The following is a 19,213-nucleotide window of genomic DNA, read 5'->3' as shown; positions in this document are numbered from 1 at the left end:
CTCATGTATCCATAAAGTATGCTATTAATTTGCAACTTTTATGAAATGAGAAAAAAAAGAAAGAAAGCAAAACAAAAACAGCTGAATACAAAGCTATCCAGTTGCCTCCTATTTTATTTTCCCGATTCTTCGGCCTTTTCGGATATCGCGAGCTGTTTATATTTTAGTTCCACGAAGCAAAAGGTAATAGTGCCAAAAGTTGCAAATATTACCAAAATTCCTAATTGGACACCTAAGCCCAAATGGTATGCGTAAAAGAAAGCGATTGCCGCCGCAACGGACTATACAAAAAAGAATAAGTTAATAAGAAGCTTGTGATTGGAAAGTCACTTCTACAAGGCATATGTGACCTGCTTTACCTGGGTAAATTTAAAAATAGCAAAAGCCGCTGCAGATTGTTTAACAAAAACTCCGGCTAACATGGAATAAATTTGTGTATTAAAGGAACCATCACCTAAGCCCAACATGAGAGCGCATAACAAAGCCAGCCAGATCTTTGGAGGATCTATATACGATACATCCTCCGTTTCCTTAAATGGCGCATTGTCGGGCAAATTTAAGTAGATTAAAAAAAACGCCACTAAATGTATAACGTAAGCGGTAATGACGATTGGATTTCGACCAAAACGTGCAGTTTTCGAACCCAAAATACCAAAAACTGTGCCTGCTGTCACTCCACCTATACCTATGCAAATCCCGATTATACCCACATATTCTTTGGGCGTTTCGTGAATTTTTTCAGTAAATCCAACTGAAGGTCCATAAATACCGCTAAAGAATGACAACTCAAGACCTAAAATATTAAAAACAAAATTAGTAAATTAAAATTTCCTTAAAAAAAATAAAAGAATGTTCCCTTTACCTGTGTATACGAAAGTTAGGGTAAGTAACATCATGTCACGAGTTATAAATAACTTTCCGGCCGATTGCAATGCATACCGAGCATTACCCCATGCAGATCGCGACATATTTGCGTTCGTATCGCCCATCTCTGAGTTATCAGGTACTCGTCTCACAGCGATTAGGAATAATACTCCCGCAAATCCCACTGCAGACAAGACGATAACGACCATTAGTCGCGTATTTTCGTCGATGTGCGCCTTATTTCGGAACGCAAAGTAGACGAATAAATTACCGAAGAACATATTGCACTGCAATAATGCCCAGAAGATGCCAGAATTGCGTGATATATTGCTGGAATCACTGCAACGCGCCAGCAATGCACCCTGACCGGTCCAGAGTGTAGCCGCACCAAAACCCAATAAAGCACTTGCTGTATACAAAAGCCCCGTCATAGGATAGAGGAACGTAGTCATGAAAAATCTTAAGAAATTTTTATCAGAATCCATTACTTTCTTTTGTCTCTTCTGCTGAAACGGATCTTACATGTAAATCAATGACCCAACCACCATAGCTACCCGGGGACTCGTAGATGCTATAAACGACGGAGCCAACCAATTGAACAATGAAAATGTTAAATAAATGATTGATAAACTGACGTAACCGTCGCCAGTGAAGCTGGCATCATCTTTTTTCAAGCTTTCTAATATCGTCTTCTGCAATAGAATACAAACAAGAAAAAAATTAAACTTTCATTTGCAAAACTAAAACTACCGTTCATTAATATTCAAATTAAGTTTGGCATTATTTATACCTCACATGAATTTAATTCAAGTTCAAGTGATATTCGTTCGATATGCATTCTCCTCCATAATAATTACATGATATTCTGTTTGTTTACATTTAAAAAAATAAAAACTTTTTTTCCTTTAAAATTTGTTATCGAATGGTTCATAACTCGCCCTCGGTTTGCAACACGTAAAGTGAGAGAATTGTATAAGGATGCGTCTTGTGATTGCCTAGTACATGAGAAAAATGCATTGATTGCGGTTTTCCTATTCGAAGTCACTGCGAAATGCAAAGTCTCTCAGACGCGGAGAGTGCGGTATTTTCAAAATCATTAAAAGTTTGCCACCTTTTTACTCAACGACCTGTCGTTTGCTTAAATGTTTGAGATAGCAATCTTCCTTAAACGATTTTCCACGGTCGAGAAGGTCACGTCAATAAGAACGCGTTCTCGGAGCTGCGGAGACGAGCTAGCTCCGTGAGAGTAAGTCAAACGACACTCCGCTACATTTTAAAAAGTGATCAGCCACTGGCAGGTTAAGCACTGAAAAGACATACAGTGCAATCCCACACACCCTAACGGAAAAGCCTCCGTTATTAGCCTCCTCGAACGATAGTTGCTCAACTGTTTCCATGGGAGATACCTACAGTACGTAGAGTTCAACAGCGCGATGCAGGATGATATAGGGGTTAAGTGTAAAGCAGCACTATCCTCCAGCAAATAGAACAATCTCGAAAAATTTGACCCTACCACTGCTGAGCTGCCGGAATGAGAAACCTTTAATGGCCCATTTCCTTTCCTCTGCACAAGGCCAAGACCATCTAATATCGCAACATTAATAAATTTGGGGTAACCGTAACTAACATGAACTTCCCAAAGGGCCGTTCACAGCTTTCAGAAAAGGCACGTTCTGTACAAATATTCTGTAAGCAGCTATTTCACGTGGAGCAAGCCTCTTGTCTCTCAATACGACAGTCGGCTTGGATAACGAACCGTAGATGTAGTGAATACGTATCAACAGTGATTCAGTTCTTGCCGACATACCGAAAAGATACAGCCATGAGAACTTAACATTAGCTATAAAGTCACATACTCAACGCTCGAAAGCCGCTTACGCCACAGGTGGCATTCAATTTGTATGTTTTTTCGAAGATTGTTCTTTGTTTTTATTAAGACCAGTTGAGCTAACGAGCCAGTAAATTGATCTTTATAAGAAGTAAAAGAATTTTATGTTCCTAAATGAAGTTTTGAAATTTTTATCTTAAAACCTCGACAGAAAAGTCAAGGTTTTCTCACCCAGAGCTTGTGGGGTATCCCCGTAAGCAAAGTCCGACTTCATATTCACCTACGGGCTGTTTAATAAAACTCAATTTTTGCTTTTCACGTGAAATCAACACAAACCGCGCAAACCCCAATCCATTAAATAACTTAATTTAGTTGTTCAAATCTTTTCAAGATCGCGATATTTTTGTGCTCCCATTTATAACTAATCAGAAAATTCGGGCTGGACTCTGTGATCCTCAAATGGGGCAGCCAACTGTATTGATATTGTTGTGTTGTCTGACTCTGTAACAGCGACAACAAACAAAATTATTTATGTTTAGGATGTAAAAAGAACTTTTATAATTAATTACTGTCGAATCCGCCTGAGTGGCCGAAGGCGAGGAATCTCGGCTAGCAACTCAATGGTTATGGGTTCGAATTTCAAGTGCGGTAAAGTTTTTGATAAAAGCCCATAGCCTTAGATGCTAGTGCTTTTAAGAGTTTAGTCTTAGAGTTTATTTCTCTGGCGAAGTTAATAATAATAATAATAATAATAATAATTATTTTCGAATTTGCACAAAACGGTAGAAGAGTACAATCCAAACCTTTGGAAACAATTAAATGAAAACATTCATGAGATAGAGTTTCTCATAAAGCCGGCTTAGATTAATTGAACTTGATATGATACGAATTTTTAAAGTATTCATTGCCTTCACTAGGCCTACCTCCTTCGCCTTGAGCTTTTCTCATAACAATTTTCAAGGCGGAACTGCTTCTGCCCCCTGCTGCTTCTTGCCCCCTTCTTTATTTAGCAGTTACTCGGAGGTTAAAACTACGGTCATGGTTACGAATGGTTCTGTGATTAGTATTTACGCGCGTGCCATTTAAAGGCGAGAACAATAAGCAAAAATGGCGGGAAACATTGCTATTGACTGCATATTCTAAAGGTATTACCAAACTCTTTTGCTAAGCCTCGATTCATCATTTTACTTTATTTCACAACTCAAGTGCGGTCTGTTTTGTTTATTATTATTTTTAGGGTATTGCAATAAACTCGTAATGTGTGTAACCGTCTGTTACTACTTTTTCAAACATTCCACAAGGTCCTCATTGTATAGCGAACAGAGAAAACACCATCAATTTCCATTAAATCATAATAAGTCTGCTCTAAAGCGTTTATAGAAATTTAATATATGAACGATAAGCAATGACCTTAATACTTATCTCATAATGATTGCATTCATTCTCACACAAATTCCAAGGCGTACGTAATCACTTTCCTCTATTAACTAATTGCAATTAAATTGTTAAATATCCATTAACTGTTCTGTGCTATTACAGCGAGCAGTTGCGTTCTTTAACATAACTAATTACAGTATGTACCCTAAAGTAGATGATGCATATGATATGAGTTATATGCAAATAACACGCTGTTAAAGAGTTGCGAGTTGCGCCTAAACTGGAAATCTTAGTGGAAAATTTTCGTTAGTCTGCAAATTAAAGTATAAAGATTGTGATTGTAATGTTGTTGGTGTACTTTGTACCCCTACGTATCGTTTTTATTGTTTTTTTTCCTTTTTCTGGAAATCAAAACATTCTAAAATGTCATGTTATCTCAGTCTACAATGTTAAAGAAACAAGTTTACTTACCTGATTTAACTCGACAGTCCAGCAGTTCCCAAAATGCTTCGAAAATCTCTTTGGCCGATATTATGAGTGTAAATCTTACTAAGCCACATTTGCACATCGTGCAGAGGTCACATTTTGACCAACTAAACACCCTGAACTAAATTAGCTTTTTATTTTCGAAAGGTCAATGGATTTCAAAAGGTCAACCTCGTAAATTTGTGCCGATAACGAATAACATTTATTCTTTACGAATGTCTGCAGGCTTCTTAACTCTATTTATACACCTGAGGCAATCAGGGGAAAGAAGGCTTCATTCCAATTAATAAGGTTGATTGATTGACTTTTACTTTTCTGCTCTGTCTATAACAATTGTTCTTAGGTTTTAATTTTTTTCAATTCTTCAACAGTAATCCCTTACTGCGTTGCGAATGACATCGGCAAAAGGCGAGGCTTGGAGGAATTGAGAAGAATACATAGAAGACGATATTTGGGAAACCCCATAAGTTTATCAGTTCTTCAATTTTGCAAATATCAGGAATGTACTTAGAAAAACCCCTCGGACCTTTAATTGATTTGACTTTTTAAGTATTTTATCGTTTTCTCCTTTGGATGGTTGGATAATTTTGTCTTTACGATTAGCGTCTTATCGTATCTGTTTCTTTAGATGTCAACTTTATTGACGTCTATTAAATAAACAGCAACTCCTCACTCCACTAAAAATAAAGTCAAGATTTTTCGCTAGCCAAGAGCATACATTTAAGAAAATCTTTAACAGAAAACTCACGTGCTGTCAATTCTTTAAACTGAATCACAAATTTGCAACAATCGTAAACACATATGTAAAGAAAAACATATTATTTAATTAATTAATTTGATTTATGGGCCGTTTTGACATTTCGCCTTTTTGATAGGTCTACCGCTGCAATTAATGACAACATAACTGGTATATTTTGTTCAAGTCTTAATTCGTTTAATTCCCACCAAATCAACAGTAACTTCTTACTCCATTCATAATTTTAGTGTTTAATTCAATGAAAAGCATGGTATCGAAGGTTCTGTGATGCCACATTACCCATCTTTCATCTTAGAACCGATAATAAAATTTTTGTCAAGCATCCTTACAGAAAACGCCAAGATTTTTGTCTTTAAGTGCAGCTCAACGTGTGAGCAGATAACTTCTTGGATTGAGAGATTTCACAGTTGTGGATCCATCCATTTCATGATTTCTCACCAGCAATAAACATTTTCATTTCTAATAACACTTTCCTTTTGCTTCAAAGTCCTCCTGCTCACAACCGAAAGATCACAATATCATCACTTTTGCCGATCATTAGGGTTATAGCTATTTCTTTAAAGGATAATAAATGAGTTCTTTACTTCTCGACAGATTGTTTTTTAAAAATTGCTGAAGAATATGTGTTTTTTCTTTGACGGCGGGTCGTTGAGCAGGTAGTTCGTGACAGATAAATAGTTGAGTGGGTCGAAGAACGTCTGATATCTAATCTGTAATGTTTCTTATCTGTGGTTCCAAAGAAAGTGCCATCATGCGCAGGCTTAGGGTAGGATTCACAATTTTTTTTTTTTTTTTGGATTTAAAGCACACAACACCTTGGGAACCTCTCCTTTGAAACATGTTTTCGCACACCATGTAGAGTGCAAATAAGATAATAAAACGAGGTTCAGGTCGAATTTTGAAACGTCTTTGAGGATTATAATAAATTCCGAACAGCATTTTCACCTTGAATTTTTGTCTCATCCTAATAAATGTTTGCATAAAATTTTATTTCAATGAATTAACTTAACTAACTTCAGGTACTGTCAGCCAAACCAAGTCAAACCAGACGCGACGCGAAACGAAAAACAGAAAAAGAAACCAAATACACTCACGTCTTTCTCCAGTTAGTATCAAACGCTAAAGTTTAAAAAGCTAACATAAAAACTCGTTTGGCTTTACTGAATGGAATGGAAACTGGTTTTTTACATAACATATATTTATATATATATGTATGAACAACACATAAACATATATCGATAATCGCAGCTGAATGTATTCGTTGTGGGCTCGTCTCTAGATTTGAACAAATTACATACATTCACATCCACTTCACATTCACATACGTCAATATTCCTACAGCAATCATTGACAAATCATGGCTTACTAAATTTATCATTCCGCCTGCCATGTACATAGATGACGTTATATAAATACAGGCGATCAAACGTCCCGATTTACGGACTACTGCATTCTTATATGAGAGTTGCACAGCTTTCGCGGGGAGCGGAGAATTGTGTGATTAGACCCTTGTAACTTAAAAACAATACATACATGTCAATATATCAAAGTTGTAAACTGAAATGTGATTGACTAGTGACTAATGTTTCTGAAGAGAACCTGAACCCTTTAGAAGTCTGCATCCAACAAGATTAGATTCGAAAAGTTTTTTGCCGGCAGCATAGCGTTTGCTCAAGAAGGTAATAAAGTCCGAAAATCACCTCTAAGAAGAAATCGGCAAAAAGTTTTTTCACGGCCAAAAGTTCGTGTGTTGCTGCCAGCACTATATTTCTGGAAAAAAAAAACACTCAATACCGAGCGAACTCTTTTCCAAAAAACAAATTAAAAATTTTCTTGCGACCAGAAGAGCGCGTCTCGCAGACATCACTATATGTGTAAAAAAGAAAAGTGTCTTGGACCAGCAATACGTCTCTAAGAAAAGGGGAATTAAAAGTTTTCTCGCGCCCTTGAGTGTGCGTATGTTGAAGATAAGAGATAGTACAAGTTCATGCTACTGCCACTTGCTTGATGGAAGCTTTCTTTCATTCGTAGTTAATGACCTGATATTGGTAGTAGAGGGCGAAAATAGAGGCATACGAAGAATGTTAAGCAAAATTTTTAAATTCTGTGATCCTTCCTTCCTTCCTTGATGTAATTGTCGACCTATACGCTGTAAGATCCTTTTCTGGTTCGTTACGTCTTAACTGATTTGCTTTAATAATTCTGTGACCATAATTTTTCTTCTTTTTTGGTTTTTTGATGATAAAAGGTGTTCAAAATTCGCGTCGAAATGATTCGCACTTTTTAACAACATTAAAATTCTACAAAAACCGTTATGTGTGAGCCAAACACGTACGTACGTAGTTTACCTACTTTTTTTTTTTAACAGTTTTTACCGAAACTGTGCATGCGTATGCTATTGAATGCATAAATACATGTTTGTACGTAAAAACGTCCGAATGTTATGTTGTATTCACATATTCATGTCTGTCTATTTGTTAGCTATTTGTTAACTACGTCATTTCATGGCTATGACCTTTCAAAGACCATGAATTGGTTTTTTATACTGGACGAATTTTAATAAAAATTTTCCATAACCTAGTATTCACGTATTACATAACCAAGGTGACCATTTATGTGATTTTTTTGCCTTAAAGCGGAAAATTTCAAAAAACTTGAGTTAATGGGTTGTTTCTATTTATTTATAAAGGTGACCAGGGGACATTTTTTTTTTTTTTAATTACGTAACAGGTCTCAGAACATAAACTCCCGGTTACAATTTATTGATTTATATTCTTAATAGACTTAGGGCCAACCGAACGAAAGCCCGGTCATCACTGCTCGACTCCGTTAGAAGGTAGCCTTTAACTTTGTAAAAACGGAAGCATACGCTCATTGCATAACTTGCATTAATATTTTACGAGCATATAATTAATTTTGTTTACTTTAACGGCGGCATGGGCAACCATCGGTCAGCAGGTCGAGTATAATAATGCAGATATCTTGTGTCTGCCTTCTCTGCAGGCTCACCTGTACAGCAGGATACCGCATAATGATTCGACTTGTTGTCGTCTCTGTCTTGGTATAACAATTAAAATTGGACCGTTGATGAAAAAAGTCGCCCCGTTCTTAAGTGTACGACACGAAGGTATTTTTTAGAATATGAATTCGCCCCATGTATGGAATATGTTACATGTTTATCCGATATTTTTGTAACTTCGATTCCGTGGATTCTTTACTGTTGGGATTAGAAAATTGTTTATTAATCGATTTATATTCTCACAGCAGTTATAGCTTCAATTCTTCCTATAGACAGTAGTGGCAGGCAGCACAATCTGGTTGAAAGCACATTCCAGGCTTTCTTCAATTGTGTCAAAGTAACCAACAAGTAGACGAGCTTTGTACGGTTCAGTCTCCGGAGAGCTTCGGAGCTTTGAACTAACGGTTGCACTCGTAGAAGAAGAACTAAACTCTTGACCAGATAGGCATTTTTTATAGATACGATAATGGGAGAAAAATATGTCAAGCATCACAATGCTGCCATAACTCGTGAAGAAGAACTGATCTGTGCATCAAGCATAAATTTCTTATGAATTGGATACAAGCGATTTCAATCTAAAACTCCTGTGTAATGGACCCATCGCAAGGAAACTGAACTGTCGCCCTGGTAACGATCTTTTATTCACACAGGATATATATCAAACCTCAAAAAGATCGTCTCAGAAGAACTGAAAAAGGTATCAAGCTTCGAAAAAATGTTCTTACTCTTTAAAGAAGAACTGAACCTGAACATGTCGATTAGGGAGGGTCGTTTTCTGTACATGATGTCCTTACTCGTGAAAGCAACACGGAACTGCGCTATAGGTAGGACTTTTTATGGATATCAATGCGTTTTATGTAATACCTCGGAGTGCAGAACTTCACTTACAGACCAACTATCAATTTTTATGAACATACACAGCAGACGAGGGTAGGGTTCCTTTCTTTAATTAACAAGCGGAACAAGACGAAACAAATTAAAATTTTCAGCTTGTAACATATGATTATCAAACAACTGAGAGCACATACTTTCCAACTGCAAAATTCTCAGACTGTTTCATGCTCGATAACAGTATTTATATATACTTCAGAGTCGTTTGGCATTCAAGATTCCCCTCAAGGAGAATACACGTGTATTCCTTTTTTTTTACTTTGATTTCGAAAGTAAGCAACCTTTTGGGTGAAGCTACAATAATTTACTTAATTATCACGCATTACTTAGGCAAAAGGTATGCATATAAGTTTTTGAAAGAATAAAAAAAAATCAAATATCAAATCACGATTTTCGTCACTTCCTTCCCATATCAAAAGTTAGCTAAGTACTCAAGGTTACTGTAGAAAAAGACAAAGTGCTAACAGCATAAAAAGAGCTGAGACTGCTCTGGAATACTAATTATGTGAGCTATAATGCGTAGATAATCACATTCGCATGTTGTCTTGCAAGCATAATATATTATAGCGTTATCGGCACTTGTGTTAGGTCATCGTTTGAATAAAGTTGGCTTGGGTAGGAGAAAAGTAAGATTGTGTTTAATCATAAGCGAAACTATTTTTAAACCGTTTTTGCGAATTCCTTCCTCAACTTTCCCAAGTTTATCAAATTTTGAGTAAATCAAAGTCGTTGCCTGTGTATGATATCTTATGCCGCGTGTGTCGTACAGATACTATATTATATTAAATGGCATTTTTTTCGTCTTCCTCTCTGTTCGTCTTGCCTTAATGAAAAACCAATTATGGACTTATGTCAATTTTTCGGACTCTACTATTCTACATTTTCATGGTAAGCGACAATTACTTTTGATTTCTAATTGAAATAAATCTGTAAACGGTTTGTCGTTCAACCCGCAACTTTGCTGCCTTTTAAGCTTACAGTTGCCTTTCTGTTTCTTCGGCTATTTTCTCTCCTATTCTTTTCTTTCCCTTTGCATTTTTCTTTTTGTTCGTTTGTTTTCATTTATTTTTCTTTTGTTCTACCCTACGCTACTTGCGATACAAGGGGACGTATGCGACGCTCAGATAGACTCTGGCTTTATTGTAGAGAAATTGATTCTGAATTGATTTGAGCTTGTCGGTCCGTCCGTCCACTTGTCCCCGCTTGTTTTTCTACAATCCGCAATCCTTAAGATTTTTTTTTCAAAACAGGATACACTGGAGTTTTTTTGCCCAAAGACAAACGCTATTGAAAACTATTGGTTTCCTTTTTTAACTACTTCCCGCCTAATGCCTTGCCTTGAAAAGTCGTTATAGGCTATCGGTCGGTGTAGGCTATTGAGTGGCGGGCCGTGGCCCACCACATCTTATTTACTTATTTAACTTTTCAATTTCTTTGTTTAGTTCCATTTTTTCTTATTTACATTTATAAATTTTTATATAATTTTATTTACTTTTATTTATTTGTATTGTTATTATTATTTGTTACCTTTTATTTACTTTCATGTGCTTCCAATGCTTTTTGTTTATTTTCCTTGTATTCTTTTTTGTTTTTATTTATTTATTTATTTTTTTTTTTGTTTTTTTCTGTTCGTTTAGTTTATTATTTATTAATTTTTATTTACTTTTATTTATTTCCAATGATTTATATTTATTTTCACAAGTTAACATATATTTATATTTTATTATTATTGTTTAGTTTTATTCAATTCATTTTTATTATATATGAATCTTAACTGACTTTTACTTGTTTTCATTTGTTCTTTTCTTTTTTATTTTTATATATTTTTATTTACTTTTACTTGTTCTCACTTTCATTATTTATGAATTCTTATTTACTTTTAGTTTCATTCATTGTTGTTCCCCTTTTTCAAAGAGCTTTTACTCTGCTCATTTTCCTGTATTTTTATTATCCCGTTTATTGATCTATTATTTTTATCATTGTTTACTTATTTTTATCTCACACTAAGCAGCAGCATGTAGCATGTAGTTCTCTTAACTTTATGGGAGATTTTTATGCCCTACGGCATATTAAGTTTGTGCTTTAGTATTATACCGATTGACTCTGAAAAACACTTTCGCTTGTCTGCCCGTCAGTCTTTCTTGTTTTTTTAACGTGTAGGGCGCAATTTATCTGATAATTTGATGAAATTTGATGCACTGGCATGCTCTGGCCCAAAGACAACCGCAACAGTTGTTAACCTGATTTTTAGTTTATGTAACTGCCTTTCAACTGCCGACAAATTGCACGCATCATATATATAGAGAGATCATAGATGTAGAAAGTTTCATACAAATGTTGTTCCTTTCTATTCGCCCTGGCCGTGCTTACCGTGTATTAGAAAAATTTATCCAGCCAAAGCTGTTTTGTGTTAACCGTATTTTTCTAAGAAATCTATGACTTTCGAATGAATTTTAAGAATGTTGATGGTTTAGAATCACGCAATTTAAGAAAATAAAAAGATTCATGCCGCTCGGTTCGTTAATGGCTTTTATAATCGCGGTATCTCATATTTTTAAAAGTTAAGTTACTCCTTAATTAAATTGAACTTTAAAAAAATTACACCATTTATTTGCATTTTAAAGGTGATTGAGAATTTGCGTTCGTGTTTTTCTATTTGATGACGCGGGTATATTGATTTTGTCGAAACGTTTGTAACGTCAAGAAGAAAGCATCAAAGGCCCCACAAAGTATATATATTCTTCATCAGCATGAGATATTAAATCGATTCAAGTATGTCCGGCTGTCCGTCTGTGTAATGTCTGTTTTAAACAATCTCTTGGCCGCAAAAATAAGGCCGTCGACTCTAGATGTGGCAACATCGTTGGAAGTTCTTGCAAGCAGGTTGGTGTTGAAAATGGGCCAAATCGGTCGAAGAACACACCCACGGTATCAGGTAAACTGAGAACTCCTCTGCTTTTCAAAAGTAAATAAAAATTGTTTTTTTGCTCATTACTCATAAACTATGGCAAATAAATGTACAAAAATTTGAACGCATATTCTACGGGCGATGCTGTAGCATTTGTGTACAAAAATGGAAAAAATTGACCACGTCTACCCACGCAAAAACAAGCTTCAAGTATACAAATTCTTGGCCAGTTCCAAATTTGGAATACACCTAAACATGTCCGTCTGTCCATTTGTCTGTTTGCGTAACTTTGTAGTATTTGTGGTAAACCTTCTCCCTTCTTCCTCCGTGCTTCTCCGAAAATTTAGAATTGACCTATACTTTTCAAAGAATACGAGATTTTATTCTTTTGTTTCTTTTGTCCTTTTATCGAACTAAACGGCAATGGGTATAAAAGATTCGGTCCTGACCGAATTTAATTTTCTTACTTATTTTCATTTATTTTATATTAACTAATAACATTTCGTAACATCTCATACACAATTCAGTCAGTTTACTTCCCATAGTATAAACATAATTCAAAATCTTTTATCTCGAGCTAAATTGAAGAAAAGACTTGTACATAGTATAATTAAAGTAAAATAAAAAAAAAGGTTAAGTAATAAAAATGAGTCAACGACCATGAAGACGAAAATCCCAGGCATGATGAAGACAATCATATATATATATATCTGTTAATAATTCAATAGAATATTCACTACTCTAACACCGAGAACTTACGCGGGTCTCTTTATATTTATTTATTTTTTTAGTTTTCCTTTCATGATTCTTTTTCTTCATTTTTATATATCCTTTATAAGAGAACTGATAGTAATTCATATAATTCAGTTTATTTGTCATCATTCACTTAATAAAAGAAACGCAGCTTAAAACTAAAATACCGAAAGCGACTATTTTCTGCGACTGAAGTAAAATAAGGAGAAGATTATAGTAGAGCAAGTTCGATCATTTTAAGTGCGCTACAGCACATCGCCTAACACGATACTTCTCTAAATCCCGTCATAAAAAAACACTCGCCTTCGATACGTGAGCAGATCTGAAAGCTGAACCGAAATGTTCCCATTTTGATGGGGTCAATAACTTCTTATTCAGAGAATGCCTAAAATTATGCTTTATTGCCATATGAAGGCTGACTTCCCCTATATATAGGAAGTGCCTCGCAAAATGTATTCATGTGGTCCAATCATCAGGTCACAGCAACTTAGTACACTAAATTACTACTCTGGGTTAATCACAATCATAATTCGACCCTCTTGTCACATAAAGACTTGCGTGTTAAGAGAGCGCAATATAAGAAGGGGCGGCAGATACGAGCCATAATTGCAAAAATTCGAGAAATTTAACATCATTGTCATATGACGGAAATGAGTCTAAAAATTCCGTATGTAAAAAAATGCTAAGTTAGAAGAACGTCAACAGCGAACTCATTGGACGTAGAGATAATATTTTTAAATATTAAATTTATTAAACAATTATTAATTATTATTATTTTTATGTATAAGTGACTGAAAGCGAAAACCGGATTTTCTCTAAAGCGGGGACTAACAACAATAAAGATCTTCTAAATAAACTTGTTGAACAGATAAACGCTGATCGAGGATGTGTGTACTTAGACCAGACCCTTGGGGAAACCTCGGGGAGATTTTTTTCGGCGAGCGTGTTCTAATAGTTGCCAAACGTAACATTCGACTCACCATTAAGAGCTTGTAAGTAAGTATTGCTTGAACACTTAATAGTAAAATTCTTACCTCGATATTAGCCAAAGTTTGGAAGGCTGTAAAGAGCAGCATGAAGCCAAAGCCCACAAGAAAGATATTTAAAAATTTCACATCCATCTTGTTATAGGATTACGTTGTTTGTGTGCTTTCAAAAAAAAAAACAAAAAAAAACAAAAAAACATAATTCAATCACTTAAAGAGTTGCAGAGCGCGATGTAAGACTCGTCTCTAATGCTCGGAATCACGATCACATATGCATAAATACGCATAAATAATATTTTGTTACCTTTTTTCTCTGCTCTACTCTTACTCAACTTTTTCTTTTCACTTGTTTGACTTTTTATTTCGAACTTTACGTTTGATTCACTAAACACAAACTATTCTCACACGTTTCTTGCATTCAAAGTATAATTTTCAACTTTTAACTTACATTTTAATAAATAAATTAAATTATTTTATTCCACTTCAACGGCAAAATAATGCAAAAAATTTCTACATATATATAACATTCAAAAAAAATTTGAAGCTTTATTGAAACATTTTGAAAGTGTTGTGTATCGAAGTGTAACAAAGTATTCAAAACCGAAAAAAAAAAAAAAAAAATTTATATATAATTGTGAATAAAGAATTTTCAATATAATACAAACACTTGTAGGAATTTAAAGCCAATCTCCCCAAAGAAATGAACGAACCGATAACGCAAACAGAAAACGCTACACGAACACGAAAAAAATAATAAAATAAAAACTAATAACTAAAAGCGGAAGCTTAACGTTTGCTACGTTCAGCAGTTGAGAGCGAAATGAATCCAGTAAAAATTGTTCACATGTAAAGACTGCCATGACTACCCGTAAACCAATCAACAGACAACAAACGTACAACAATCTTTAGTATAATGTCAACACTCTTTTGCGGTCGTTGCTGTTGTTATCGTTATTGTTGTTGTGATTATTGTTATGTTAACTTTTCCTTTTCTTTTAAAGATATGTTAAGTTTCCGCTTTAGTTTATCCGTTACGGAGAAAAAAAAACGAATTAAAAATTACATTCAAACTGCGTCGGATACACTTCGCCTTATAAAATTATTCATCTATCATCCCCATAAGATATCAAAATTTAGGCTTACTTGGAACTCTTCAAAAAGTGCTTTTTCTCAACAAGAGCGTATATAGTCCATACTCACCATAACTAAATTTTATGTGAAATCCAAATACCAGGTACCAAGTTTTATCATAAATTACTAAAAATTAGCCGTTATCGTCCTATAAAGACGTTTTTTAAGGGACATTTATGTGGGAGGAGTTCTAGCAAATAGTAGTAATAGTGCATTGATTTATCAAACATACTCAAAATACTATACTTCATCGTTCATCGTTCATCGTTCTTGGACCAAAACGTTGTTGTACATCAAGCTTCAGCAAACAATTTTGGAAACTACTAGAGGTAAATTGTACACAAAAATAAGTAGACAAATAGACCAGACGGGTGAGCGAAGGAACAGACAAATGAATGAAAACACGAAAAAACGGGTGTACCAACGAAAGTGTACGGACGGACAGATATATGGACGAATGGATAGACTGAAAAGCAAATGGATGAACGGGCATACGAACGAAAGGATATACAGGCGAGCAGATATAGGAACGAACGGATAGACGGACGACTGCATAAAGAGGCGAAGGGACGGAGGTGCGAGCAGATAAGCAAGCAAAGAGATAGGCGTACAAAACAGCTTAAATAGATTGAGAATCAGTCCTATAATGAGCGATAGATTTATCTGCCCATGGCACTTATTACAAGCGGTGTAGAGAGCGGTGTATTTTCATAAAAATTACTTACAAAATTGGTGTTGGAAGATTCTCTTTAACTTCTCTTCGGTTTATTACTCGGTTTATTACTTCTCTTCGCTCGTGAAAAGCTGTTTCCATTGGATGTGTGAATCAATTTCCTTTATTTGCAAAAAGCAATCAAGTGATGAAAGGAAAATTTATAAAAGGATAGAGAAGCTTAGCGATTGTAGCGATTGTACAAAAAGCTGCTGAAGAAGAGAGAGAAACGCCGATTTCGTATTACTAAGCCAGCCAAGGTAGAAGTGATAAAGCTTCCACAAATGTATCCATATACGTACACGCATATATAAAGCACTATGTTTCAAATCAGAAAGGAAAACGTAACGAATGAAAGTTTTGTAATCGTTGAAATGCCGAGACCGACAACTTGTAGCAGTCACTTCTCAGCGAACATGAATGACCATTGATAAGAAATGAAACATAAAGCATTCATCCTCCAACACATCTTCTACGATAAAGGCAACACGTTTGCAGAGCAACAGACAAACAGCGGACCAAAGTGATACAACGTCAGTAAACTTGCCAATGGCCAGCGAAGATGGTCCATACAACTCACTATAAATTCATCGTGTTCTAGTTCTACATAAAAATGTTTCTTCTAATAGTCCGACAGGCGCTTTGTCGGTTATGTGAACCTATTCTTGCACTGCTACCTATAATCAGATTAAACAAGTAAGAAAACTACATATTAAACAATAGTTGAACCTTTGATATCCAACACCTTCATTAAAAAAAAAAATCACACTTTGGCACGTTTGGAACTTTTCGTTTTTAGACATCTACTGCAAAATTATACATAGAATGTATATGGCCATCTTTATCCTCGTATTTGTTATAACTTATAAATATATTGAAGAAAAAACATAACTTGGAATTCAAAGCGCTCTTTATTTACTCAGGGCTGCGCTGTAGTCGTATTTCTTGACCAATTTGGTTCGCTGGCGCCGTCAACCTGCTAGCAGGAACTTACATCTTTCTTGCCAAATTTGAAGCCGGTATCCTAATTTCTGTTGTTGTGAGAACATTTAGCACTGACAGGCGGCAAACCTGAGACAATAAGAATTTTGCACCGATGAAGATGGTATATGTTTTATAGCAGCGTAGAGCTCCTGAAGCTTTTTTCCGGATTTTTTTTACGTTAGATGGATGGATCACAAGCTTAACTACACCAATTATATATTAAAAAAACTCAATAAATTTAAACCTCCAGGTGCGGTCCGCTAAAACCATCTCTCCGCTAGGTGTCTTTCTCACGGGATACTGTTATTGAGTCTTAGGTAAGTTAAGTAATGTGATGGCTTTAAAGCTATCGTCTGTTGCACATATGGTAACATATGCGCTCTGCCTACCTACTTGCAGAAAAGTTCGATACCAACCGAATATGTTGTTATTGTTGTTCCGACTCAAGAATCGATTATTTGTTTCAAATTAACTGTTATTACTACAATTACTTCGAAGAACTTTTTTAGCACTTGGTAACACTTAACATGAACACCTATAAGCAGGCAACGTTTCGATGTTAGTTATCTGGAAACGTCAATTTTTATTTTTTCAGTTATTAGTCTACTGCAAGTCTGTTAAAACGTATAATGAAACGGCTAAATCACTAAAATCGCTAAAGAAAATCACTTTACAAAAAATTACTTTAATTAAAAAATAACAATACGAAAAAGCTTTTTTCATAAAAAAAAAAAAAAAAAGTTGCGAACATAAAGGCAGGAAAAAACAAAACAAATAATTATTAAATAGCAAGAATCCAGTGAAGTTTTCTTTTTGTTCCACCTGTCATTAACTTAATTAATATACCGACATCTGAAGGTTAAAAAACGAATAACAAGGTCACTGGAATGACTGATTCAATGACTGATTCAAGAAATCTATTGCACAGTTTAATAAATGCCGCTGAAAAAGCCGCTAACATAGCCCGACTATGTCGCTCCAATGAACAACTGCTGGCATTATTGGTGCAAGAGAAGACCGGCAAAGAAGCGAACGCCCGTTTTGAACATGATTTCAAAACTTTAGCCGACGTTTTAATACAAGAAACTATTAAGCATGATGTGGGCGGTGAGGTAAACGACTCATTGCCTTGTGTTCTCTAAGCAAGTCTTATGAAGATGAGAAAGACGTTTTCTTTCTTTTCCAGTTTCCAGAAATGCTGGAAAATATTCAAGGTGAAGAGTCACCTAGTTTTGCCAGTGCAACAGGTAAAGCCGTAAACATATGCATAGGTGCAACAGAAGAGGAAACGACCGACTGTTTATTGCAAATATTGCAAAGCGAATACGAAGATGCTGCAAAAGCCTTAGCTGCCGAAGTTCATCGAGTAGTGGAATTTCATAAGGAAATGCATGAAGACTTACCGCAATTGCCAGAAATGGATTATACACAGTTTGGTATATGGATTGATCCCATTGGTAAAACGAAAATTTTTTACATTTTTTCTACCTCAACGAAAATAAGCAACACGTTTCTCTCTCCTTACTAATCCAGATGCGACAGCCGAATATATATCTGGCGATACAATATTTACAAATTTCCCTGGAATCACTTCAACTGGTTTGGATTGCGTTACCGTTTTAATAGGACTCTATGAACGTGTAACAGGTATTCCCGTGATAGGAATTATATCCCAACCGTTCCGTAATAAAATTGAAGAGAATATTTATACATCATCGCTATACTGGGGCATAGCTTTCCCCGACTTTAAAGCTCATAGTAAACACTTAAATACGATTCCTACACATGACGGTTTAATGGGCATCTTTTCTAGTTCAGAACACGCAGAGTTACTGCAAAAAATGTCTGATCTGGGATATGCGTTTGCTTTTTCCGCTGGTGCCGGTCATAAGGCATTAAAAGTGATTACCGGTGAAGTTGATGTTTACGTTTTGAGTAAAGGTTCCACTTATAAATGGGACACTTGTGCTCCTCAAGCAATTTTACGTTCCTTAAACGGTGGTATATTTGACCTTAGCTCTAGTATAGAGAAAGGTGAACCTATATCTGTGATATATATATCAGATGACGATTCTATAGACGGTAGTTGGAGGTGCAATAGTAAAGGAATCATAGCAGTAAGAAATCTAGATTTAATGCATGACATCCTAAAGAAATTGGAAAATGCGTAAAAGAGAAGTTGAAATGATAATTGATGGAAAGAAAACTTGTACTTAGTTCAGAGAGTAACTTTACCTATCCTCCAAAAAAAAAAAATGCTTCGAATATGTTTCACTCACATAAAGATGTGAAAGATATGAAAAACCTGCTGATACTCATAAGTATTGATCTCATACCTGATTTTTTGCATGCTTTCAACCGATTTCTACATCTGTCTCTTCACTCTTCGTTTTTCTTGAAGTCGTCCAGCGATCAAAGCATATAACATTTAAAAACTGTATTCAAGCTGTGTCGAAGTTTCCACTTCCTTTACCTAAATAATAGGATGGGTATCATTTACCTGACACGGCCAGGTGC

The 19,213-nt window shown here is 35.4% G+C and overlaps 2 protein-coding genes across 2 annotated transcripts; one reads left to right on the top strand and one right to left on the bottom strand.

Annotated features, from left to right (window-relative positions):
• Nucleotides 1-14,359, bottom strand: LOC119638777 (UNC93-like protein MFSD11). Its single transcript, XM_038035780.1, has 6 exons — nt 14,174-14,359; nt 13,918-14,032; nt 1,387-1,556; nt 863-1,323; nt 360-793; nt 1-281 (listed from the first exon to the last, which is right to left on the bottom strand). Exons 2-6 carry the CDS (start codon nt 14,002-14,004, stop codon nt 114-116), a joined length of 1,320 nt encoding a protein of 439 aa, XP_037891708.1. The 5' UTR covers nt 14,005-14,032; nt 14,174-14,359; the 3' UTR covers nt 1-113.
• Nucleotides 14,360-17,475: 3,116 nt separating this feature from the next.
• LOC119638781 (inositol polyphosphate 1-phosphatase) lies at nt 17,476-18,878 on the top strand. The gene is made up of 3 exons (XM_038035784.1): nt 17,476-17,808; nt 17,883-18,153; nt 18,230-18,878. The coding sequence occupies exons 1-3, from the start codon at nt 17,584-17,586 to the stop codon at nt 18,865-18,867; spliced, it is 1,134 nt and encodes a 377-aa protein (XP_037891712.1). The 5' UTR covers nt 17,476-17,583; the 3' UTR covers nt 18,868-18,878.
• Nucleotides 18,879-19,213: the final 335 nt, after the last annotated feature.

This window comes from Glossina fuscipes, unplaced genomic scaffold (genome assembly GCF_014805625.2).
Source record: "Glossina fuscipes isolate IAEA_lab_2018 unplaced genomic scaffold, Yale_Gfus_2 109, whole genome shotgun sequence".
In the NCBI taxonomy this organism is placed as follows: Eukaryota; Metazoa; Arthropoda; class Insecta; order Diptera; family Glossinidae; genus Glossina; species Glossina fuscipes.
Note: the sequence above shows the minus strand (reverse complement) of the source record. Positions and strands in the feature narration are given on the sequence as shown.

Coding starts and splice junctions, on each gene's coding strand:
- LOC119638777 (XM_038035780.1), bottom strand. CDS start 14,004: ATGGATGTGAAATTTTTAAATATCTTTCTTGTGGGCTTTGGCTTCATG. Junction 1,324..1,386: donor GTTGGGTCATTGATTTACAT/GTAAGATCCGTT, acceptor AAATTTCTTAAG/ATTTTTCATGACTACGTTCC. Junction 794..862: donor CCTAACTTTCGTATACACAG/GTAAAGGGAACA, acceptor TTAATATTTTAG/GTCTTGAGTTGTCATTCTTT.
- LOC119638781 (XM_038035784.1), top strand. CDS start 17,584: ATGACTGATTCAATGACTGATTCAAGAAATCTATTGCACAGTTTAATA. Junction 17,809..17,882: donor AGCATGATGTGGGCGGTGAG/GTAAACGACTCA, acceptor TTTCTTTTCCAG/TTTCCAGAAATGCTGGAAAA. Junction 18,154..18,229: donor TATATGGATTGATCCCATTG/GTAAAACGAAAA, acceptor TTACTAATCCAG/ATGCGACAGCCGAATATATA.